Raw genomic sequence first — 10,244 nt, 5'->3', positions numbered from 1 at the left:
AATATCTCATTTATACTACTATTATTATGCCTTTTATGTTGTCTTGAGCTTATTTTTAAAAAAATCTTTTGTTCCTGTAGCAACATTCTATTTATAACTTGGACAGTCCCAGTATCTATGCTAGTGTGAAGTAGGGCTATTCATTTGGATAGGATATCCGAAATCCGAACCGATCCGTTCAATTTCTAATTGTGTTTATTCAAATTTCGGATCGAATTCGGATTGGTACAATTTTAATCTGATCCGATCCGAAATCCGAAATTATTAAGGCATGTATAAATACTAAACTTTAATTTTGGATAGTTAGTACTTCCTTTTACATTTTCCTAAGTTATTACCTTTACAATTGATGGATTTAGCTATATTGGCACCATAATAATCTCATAATTACAGAAACATGAATTTTTCTTATTGTATTGCCTCTTTTACAAAGAAAATATACATATGAGTTTGCAACTTTAAGGCATAATAATCCAATCCAAAATCCAAAAATCCAATCCGATCCAAACTTTAAAATCCAATCCGATATTAATTCGGATTGCATTTTCTAGAATCCGAAATCTGATCCGAATTGTGCTAAATCCAATCCGATCCATGCACAGCCCTAGTGGGAAGTAACAACAACATACCCAATATAAGCTAGTGGGAAGTAACAAGTCCCCTAGAATTAGCCGAGATACTCACAAACTAGACCGAACGCCACAATTATAAACAAAAAAATCTTTCTATTATTAAAAAGAATCTGCTTATAACACTTCAGCTACAAATAAAGAGTTGCAGAAGACATTGGAATCTGCTCAGCTGACCAAGTCCACAACCAAAGAAGAAAAAGCATTGGTTGCCTAAGGAAACTTTTACTCTCCTAGTCAAAAACCTTTCTCACTTTTGTCACTAAGGTTATGTAACTTCCAGAGTTCCAAAGTTTCATCTCTGTAGAGAACTGCCAGTACTCCATTCCATCTCTTGGAAGAAAAACCTTTGGCTTTAAGATTCACTATATTGCTCAGTTGTAGAAAATGTACAACAGCCTCATACAAACAAGACAGTTTACTCTCATCTGTCAAATGAGTAAAGTTACTTCACCGGATCTTCCTAAACATAAACTAGTGCTCGCTGTTAAACTTGCAATGTTATATCAGCAGATAGGTTCTAATTTACATGCAGCAATAGACTGCAGGATCCATGTATGCTGAATGACCTGACAGCCAATTTGCTTGGCCAAATCTTCAGCCTCAGCTTGTCTGTGCAGCAAAACATTGCTATCTTCGCCAGACATGCAACCGCGTGGTGGATCAAGGTTATAAACAACTAGACAAGATGTGTTAGTTGCATTCATAGAATCAATCTGGTAAATCAGCTGTTCCTTAGTGTGAATGATGGAACCTCCACCCTTTTCAACTAGATCTAATAGGTCCTTTTTGTAAGCTGCTACATAATCTCCACTCAAATAAAACTTGAAACCATCAAAAAGTTTAGGTGCCTGTATAAGAAACAAGGAACCTTTTTACTGTGCCATAATTTTATTTAGAACTTCATGCGCCTCGTTACTAAGAAAATCAGCAGAGATGTTTCAAGGAAATGACAAAAATGATTCCATATGTTTGAGGATACCTTCAAAATAGTCCCTTAAGTATGCACTGAACATTTTTGGTCCTCAAATATATAACAATTTATGTTCGTTAGATTTGATGGAAACTGTTGAGAGAAAAATTTGACCTTAAACATCAAGAACACTCCGTCAAATCCTAAAAAGTACAACACAAATTGCACTAGCCACCACAAAATTTTCAAAAATAGCAAAAATTACACCTAAACAATGCACTATACTCTAGAAATAGATATTAAAAAAAGATGCAAAAACTACAAAAATTATAACTATAAATGTGAGTTCCCACTATTTTTCTTTTTTCACAATTTCCATCAGATCTAACAATCAAAGCTCATTAAATATTTGATATAGACCAAAAATGTTAAGCTTTAGCAAAATTAAAGGATCAAAACAGGCTTAATGCATACTTAAGGGACTACTATAAACCTACCTTCAAACATAAGGGACCTTTTTTGTCATAAAGCATATTACAGGCAGCATTGTAAATGCATTTCTTATTACAGCAGAAATATAAATGCTTGCATCAATTTTATCCCTATAGGAGAAAAATGAATACTTACATTGGATGAAGCCCTAAGTCTACCAGCTTTAGGGCCACCAAAACAGCCATGGTTGTCCAGGCTAACTTCATAAGGTTCTTCAATCACAGGACAATTTGCTCCAATGCAGGCTTTTATCCCTGGAAATAAGCAAAGTTGTATTAGCATCATTTAAATTGATATAATTGGTCAATTGTTTGAAGTATATTGTCCTAGTCTTGTCTCTATTCATGGGGGATGATTCATTTGTAAAGGCATGTTCTTCACAGTAAGAAAATTATAGAACTACTCAAGCTTATTATTTATCTTGCTAACCATGATAGGACACAGAATCTAGAGAAAAATAACCACTTCACTTTTGCAAGTTATAGTATTGCTCCAAACCAAGCAGCATAGTTCCAATGTAGTGCCATGCTCTAGTATAGAGCACCATTTTGATATCTTAATTCTCTTATGAGTCTTTGGAATATGCATAACTCCAACATATACCATACAGAGGCAAAGTTTTGGATTTCAAACAACAATTTCCAGTACCAATAATTGGGTTCTAAATTTAATATCTCTACATATTTAATGAATTTCTCAAACACAAATACATTGTTTGAGCAAAAGCTACTAGATTCAGACGAACATGTACACAAGCTCCTAGATCCAATCTTGATACCATAGCATTCCTCTCTCCTCCTTTCTAATCCTCTAAATACCAGATACTCTTGTTCTTATGTTGTCGCGCTAAATTTATTTATTTACATGCCTATAAAAATATACTAGCTTAGTTTACTTAATTGCATAGCCTACTTCTTAGGCAATTTTACATGCTGCTCCCGCAATGGAGAACCAGATGAACAAATAAGCTAACTTAACCATGTAAGACAAAAAGAAGAAAGAGCTTACAATCAATTGTTAGGATCCATTTTCCACCCAAAATTGCCATGAGAACTTTCAGTGTTCTGGTGCATGCACCCTTTTCATCTGTTGCTGCAATGACATGGGTGACATTTGGGTTCCAAGTCTTGCACACAGTTGCGCCGCACATGTTAGCAAACTTGACCATCATATACTGAAATCAGAGCAGAAGAACCAATTACAATTAACCAATATTGATGGAAGTACAACAATTCAACCAACAAATTCACAAACTAAAAGAGCTACACTTATTAGATTATTTTACTCCACCAAATTGCAACAAATAAACAAAATAAATAGCTAATTCAGCTGTGGAGGTGTGAAAGTTAACAGACAACAGAAGAATAAACTAACACTGACAGAAATCAAGTCAAACCATTTGGGGAATAAACAAACTAAGTTGTCTACTTATATGTACAAATGACAAAGAGCTAAATAGATAAGTTGGTTTTGCTTGGTAACTTGATAGTGGCAACTTTGGCCTAAAAAAATGTTAGCTAAGTTGGTTTTCCTTGGTAACTTGCTAGTGGCGACAATGGCCTATAAAATGACATTGTGCTAGTGATTTGATCCATGATATTTAAAAGCTGATCAAGCAGTCATAAAATATATGCATTGTATTTTGCATGCATATGAAAGAAACTAGCAGAATACATTCTTACTATAGGAAGGAGACAAACCTTCTCTTCTGAGGATAGAGCAGATCCACATAGAACCCATTCTTTGGGTCCATCTGATGATGTTGCCCAAAAATTCAATCGCTCAGATGTTCTACATACAAATTTAACATTCCAAATGAGGAAAAATCATGTGTTTATCTTACAAGCTTTAAACCATGGGGCCTGGGAAAGGGACTCAGGGAGGGAATTGTGTATTATATGTCATTTGAAATAGAGATCTTAATATGATCAAGAGGATCTTTTATCATTGTTTTAAGTGCCTTCATTTAAGCTAGGTGATAAAAAATATTTCCTCAATTTCAATTTATGTGTTTTAGTTTGCCTCCACGTGAAATTAAGAAAAGGAAGACTCTTAAATATTTGAGGGTCAAAATGAGAGGGTCAAAATGGGTAGGGAAGGTCGTATATGAGAGGGTCAAAATGGGCATTTCAAAAAACAGATAAATTATCCAACCCGTATTTGAAACAGATAAAAATGGGTTATCCGACAGATAATATGGATATCCATATTATTCATGGCTTCTTGACTACAATCACTTTAGGGAAAATTCCTAGTCTTCCAAACTTGAAAAACCCCAAATTTGAAGCTTTACAAATGTAAAAATTAAACACATTAGTTGTCCATTGGTTATCCATTTGCTAACCATTTTCCAAGTGGATAATATGGTTCTTATCCATAATTGGCCCATTTTTAAAAAGTTCATTATCCAGCCCATTTTTTAATGAATAATATGGGTGGATAGGTGTTTTCTTTTAACCATTTTGCCACGTCTATGTACCTAAATGTCCTTGAATCTTGTGGTCTTAAATATGCCGTGTGGAATGTTGGAGTTAAAGAGTTACTAAATATAGAAAGAGGCATTTTTTAAATAGACTAAAAAATGAAAGAAAGACACATAAATTGAAATGGAGGGAGTAATATGGGACTTCCATAATATATAGTTCTTACATGGGAGCAGATTCTGGACATGCTTCCATACTGGCACGCTTCCTAGACTTTGACTTCTCACTTGGAAATTTAACAGATTTATGACTCGGGCAGAGCATTACAAAGTTGTCCTGCAATTAAAGATGTGGACATTGAGGGGGAGAAGGAAAAGAACAATCTTTATAGAGCTCAGATTGGTAAAATCATAGATTGGATGCATTATATTGCTCTACTTACACAATCCCATCGGCAGTCTTGGATTTCAAATGCACAAGGCATATGATAACTCCTGCGGCATGACTTCATGAGGCAGCCAAGTGCTGCACCCTTTAGGCCACAGCCACTACACTTGAGTTTTGCAGCTCTTGCCAATTCAGCCTCCAAATTTCTCAAGTTATCTCCATCATAATATACTTGAGGTGCCCTACAAAATGGAATTAAGTAGTAAATTGGTCTAGTTAAATACTGCAGAACCCCAAATAATAATAAATGAAAATGTTGCTAGCTGTAAAAGAAGGCAATACAATTAGGGCAGAACTAAGTAAATGTGGAAGAGCTCAGGTGAACACTAACAATAAATCTAGTATAATGTCAAATATACAGATATTGCCTAGTTGGTTCCAAATAAGCATAAGCCCAAACCTTTGGATTATTTGAGTTCTACTTTCACTTAAAAGAACTAACCCCATAAGCAAAAGAGAGAGATATTCAGTCATTACAAATAGAGGGCAATATATTTCCAAGTTCTAACTCAACAGTTGCAAGCTGGCAAGTATAAAACTTCCCCAGTTCAATGTAAATAACTGTCAATAAGGCTAGAAGCCTTTAACCATTCTATCAAAAAGATAAGGGTAAAAACAAGAATGGTTCTGAAGTCGTTTACCATTAGTATGTCATCCGGCACAAATAATAAAACAAAACATAATCTAACACAATAGAACTTTCTTTATGAGCTTGTTATTAAAAGTTACTGATATCGGAATATCAAAGCTAAATTGTGGAATTGCATACCAGTCAATACATTTCATGTGCACAGGTATGGCTTTTGAAAGTGAAGTAACATCTCCCACCACCTCCTTTCCATTTGCATAGTGCAGCATTGGTCCAGTTCCCTGCAAGTATTAATCGTAGCCAAATATGAAATGATTATATCAATAGAATAAATATGTCTAACTATTTTCAAAGTTGTCCTTTAAAATAGTATAAAGCAGATAACTGACCTCTGTTATCTTAGATGTGTGGCAGAGAGCACAAACACTTCCTTTCGGGAGATGTTGATTTGAAACTGCTTTTGGCTGAGCAACCAAAGAAGATTCACTCAATTTACATGCAATAGAGCAGTCAGAGTTGGCAATAGCATGACTTTGCAAGACCGTCTCTGACAATTCATAGCTTAATTTCTTTTGTCTCTTCACATCTCTTTCCTCAAACACATGTTCATGCTTAATTGTGTGGTGCACTGGACCTTCAACCACGAGTGAGCTATCTTCTATGGACATCTTTGCAGTATGGCTTTTTATATCCTGGAAACAAGCAAATATATTCAAAAAAAAAAAAAATTGTTGTGTATAATCATGGAAACAGTACACATCCATCTCAATAGTCTGCCACCATGATATCATAGATAACTAGCTACTATACTTCCTGGACTTATTCAAACATAAATATTGCTATATAGCTGGAGAAATTGCTCATATGATTAGGTACTTTAATTGGAAGGATGTGCTTCTTTTATACAGGAGACTATTTCTAATTGAAGTCTAATCTCTGGCAAGTAATGGGCAACCCCAAAAATCATAAAAACTTTAGTTAGCACTTATCAGGCATTTACTGTTCCATTTGCAAAGAATGATGCCAATGACATGAAAAGGTGAAAACAACTCGATAATACTATACTTTTCAAGAAATATAATACTATATTATAGGCAGATTATGAAACTTACATTATTTCTTACTCTCAATTCACTTGTCTCTTTAACTATATCTTTGTTGTTATCTGATGAATGAGAGCTGCCTGGTGATTGTTGTTGCAATTGATTCAAATCTATTTCCTCTGCAATATTTCTTTCATTTTTCAAGTCTGCCTTTCTGTCAGAAGAAGGCAAAAGACTCAGATGATTCACACCATTCCAAGGAATTCCATGTCCATTGCACCTATTAATCTCCTCGTTTGGATCATTGCTGCTTACTATCACTTTGACGGATTGCTCATTTCTTAATTTGTCATCAGCATTAACAGAAACAGGAGATTGTTCCGATGACCACCCAGCATCTGGTGCATTAAACCAATTTTTTTGTGTGAGTAGTACTGTACTTTATTAGCAAGAAAAAAGAACAGAAAATTTGATATACAGGTTAAGATATATTTACCAGGAGATTTGAGTTGAAAGACTTTAGCATTGAAAGTAGCATCTAAGCTTCTAAATATGGCTATCATACTCTCCACATGAGGCACTGCCCTTATTTCTGCACCATTCCAGTAAAGGCAAAACATCAATTATTTCCCTCACAAAATGTAAGATACATTTTAAACAGAAAAGATTGTATTGTTTCATATTGTAAAATCATGATTCATTCAACAATTATTGCACCTCAGTCCCAAATAAGTGAGGTAGGTGATACGATTACTCACTTCTTCCATTAAGCTCAACTCAATATATATATATATATATATATATATATGTGTATGTGTGTGTGTGTGTGTGAATAACCTCATCTAAAACTTAAGGAACTAATGTGTATCTCCCTACATATATTTATTTATGGACTGCTACCGCTTAAGCTGTAACATTTGAGGGAATTAATGTTCTTTCTAATGTGTATCTCCCTACAAACAAATTAGTTTTGCGGCCCATTTCAGAATTTGTTTATTAAACAGCAAAAGCAATGTATTAAAACCATGTAATAGTACCTTGATTAACATAATGATGTTTGCATACGGGGCATTCACATTGAACTTGGGTAGACCTTGGAACACAAAGGCTGCACAAAAAGATAAAGTTTTTTTAAAAATCTTTGGATAATCAATATTCAAAGCCTAAAGCACACGGTCAAGCAAATATCACAGAGAATCCAATTTCAAAGAAACCCAAAATGATAACTTACTTGCAGAAAATATGATCGCATGGAAGCAACATAGGTTTATTCAGCAAGTTTAAGCTGCAAAATCATAAGAAACTATGTGTTAAGCATTCTACATAAATATCTACAAGTATTAAATTCGAACCTAATAACACAAATGGTCCAAAACCTTAAAGTCAAAGGCAATATCCAAGATTTAAACTCTATGGATTCAACCTTTAAGGCTATTAACACTGAAATCATTGTATAATTTAAAAGTATAAGTTTGTACCTACTTATTTGTTATAATTTTAATGAACTTTTATACATAAATTTATATTCCGCAACGAGAGTACTAGGTTCGGTTGAACCTAGTACCAACGGGCCGGATCAGCCCCTTGCTTAAAGTTCAAATCCTATATCCAACTCTATGAATCCTTTACGCCCATTTACTCCATCTAGACTATTTTATTCCATAAAATATTTGATATTTTACAGTTGGGTTAATATTATTCCATAAAATTTTTATCTTTTGAATAAATTAAAGTTTCAGTAAACTAAGATTCTTTTCTCTAAAGTTACAAATACCATACAGTGCAATATGAATCTCTAACCAGGAAATGCCCTAATGCAAACTAGTTGAGACCAACAATCTGAATCTTCTAGTTCCATTTCTTCTATAGGGTATATTTTATTCAATAAAAATTTTAATCTTTGAAAGTTGGGTCCTTCTACTTCAACAAAAAAAAAATACTATATCTTTTAAATAAATTAGAGGTTCATTAAGACTAAATTATTCTTTAATACTTCACTTATCATACAATGACACATGAATCTCCAACAAAAAAAAATCCTCTATTGAGTCCATTTTCTTTCCATAATTTTTTTTTCTTTTTAGATAAATTAGTTCTTGAAAACTAAAGGATCTACGAGTCTCTAACCAAAAAAAAAAAAAAGACCCAAATAAAAATAAAGAATATTGAGTTAAGGAGAAAAAAGAAAAATTACCAAAGAGGGCATTTGAGTTCAAGACCCAATTTCTGAATATGAAATGCCAATGGGTTTAGTAACCGAGAAATGCTTTGAGTCTCCGCTGCCATTCTTGAAATTCACTCAAAGCTTCAGTCTGCAAATCTTTTTTCAGCTGACTAAAGAACTGAAAATGAAAATTTCGCGTGAAATAAATAACCTAGCTTTTGTGTTTGTGTGTGTGTGTGTGTGTTTATATATATACAGACGGTGCTGTTTAAAGAATTTGGCGGTATAAAGTTCGAATTTTGGCGCTCTATGATATTCAGGAAATTGTCTCCCGCTTTTTTAACAAAACCGTTGGTGGTATGGGCTATTTTAGGCTGGCCCAATTAATGTTAAAATATCATGGTATAGCCAGTTTTCACACTGGTCAATGAAAAATAGCCAGCGTTTATCAAGTCAATGAAAAATAGCCATTATTTTGCTGCAACAGGGACCAGTCCAGTATAATATATGGGAGTTCTAGTGCATTTGTGTACGAACTCCAGCATATTATGCTGGACCGGTATACTTTGCTAACTCCTGTAAAATTTGCGGGAGACTGGAGCACCAGTGCTCCAAACTCCAGTATATTATACTGGACAATTATACTTGCTGGAACTCCTGTAAAATTTGCGGGAGTTCCAGCATAATTATGCTTGAACTCCCGTAAAATTTGCGGGAGTTCCAGCATAGTTATCCTGGAACTCCCGTAAAATTTACGGGAGTTCAAGCATACTTATGCTGGAACTCCCGTAAAATTTGCGGGCGTATTTTTCCGGTTTTTGAACAGTGTTTTCGCTCAGATTTAAAGTGGCTAAATTTCGATGACTTTTGAAACTTGGCTATTTTTCAACGACCAGTGGTAAATCTGGCTATTTTTGAATTTCTCCCCCAATTAATACTAGTAATAATTTGTAGAAATGACACCAAGTAGCCACTCTAAGGACTACTATTTAAGAATTAGCCGGTGTGTCTTGAATTTTCAATTTTTCGGGACAAAATTCTCTGAATTGTCCTAAAGTTAATAGTTTTAGCTTAAAATTTCAAGACAAAATAAGTATTGATTAATATCTAAATATCATCCCTAAAAATGGCTATTTATGCACTTACCCCGAGTAATTTTCGTTTGAGAAATTTACACAGATAGCCACCTTGAGGGGTTGATTTGCACAAATAGGCTATTTTTGCACTGTTACTTAAAAATTGTCCTCATTTTTTACAATTGCTCAGAAATGGCCCCCTCTAATGATATCATCTGTTTAATGAATTGTTTGTTGACAAAAATACCCTTCAACCTGAAATACCAACTCTATATTCACGTGCATCTTTCTCCGATAAAAATGAAGAATTGCAAATACGAACACGACTAGAAAGCAATCAAACACAAAACTCAAATGTAATTATGAAATCTAGATTTAGCATGTTGATAGAAAAAAGATTACTAATAGGACTACTTCAAAAAATTATCAAAAATGAAGAAGTTGGAATTTGAGAATTCTAAAGTTATC

General features: G+C 34.1%; 1 protein-coding gene across 1 annotated transcript; it reads right to left on the bottom strand.

Annotated features, from left to right (window-relative positions):
• Nucleotides 709–8,938, bottom strand: LOC109214883 (BRCA1-associated RING domain protein 1-like). Its single transcript, XM_019378849.1, has 13 exons — nt 8,731–8,938; nt 7,768–7,821; nt 7,574–7,644; nt 7,033–7,128; nt 6,606–6,934; nt 5,883–6,185; nt 5,674–5,774; nt 4,900–5,086; nt 4,684–4,793; nt 3,735–3,825; nt 3,043–3,208; nt 2,170–2,288; nt 709–1,480 (listed from the first exon to the last, which is right to left on the bottom strand). Exons 1-13 carry the CDS (start codon nt 8,820–8,822, stop codon nt 1,136–1,138), a joined length of 2,064 nt encoding a protein of 687 aa, XP_019234394.1. The 5' UTR covers nt 8,823–8,938; the 3' UTR covers nt 709–1,135.

The sequence above is a fragment of the Nicotiana attenuata genome, chromosome 2 (genome assembly GCF_001879085.1).
Source record: "Nicotiana attenuata strain UT chromosome 2, NIATTr2, whole genome shotgun sequence".
NCBI classification, from domain to species: Eukaryota; Viridiplantae; Streptophyta; class Magnoliopsida; order Solanales; family Solanaceae; genus Nicotiana; species Nicotiana attenuata.
The sequence above is the reverse complement of the archived record's forward strand: the minus strand, read 5'-3'. Positions and strand labels throughout refer to the sequence as shown.

Bases quoted from the DNA above. Each gene is read 5' to 3' on its own strand.
- LOC109214883 (XM_019378849.1), bottom strand. From the start codon at position 8,822: ATGGCAGCGGAGACTCAAAGCATTTCTCGGTTACTAAACCCATTGGCA. The intron at 6,935-7,032 runs GTAAATATATCT...TTAATGCACCAG, and splicing joins CTTTCAACTCAAATCTCCTG to ATGCTGGGTGGTCATCGGAA. The intron at 2,289-3,042 runs GTAAGCTCTTTC...GCTTATTTCCAG, and splicing joins ATGGATCCTAACAATTGATT to GGATAAAAGCCTGCATTGGA.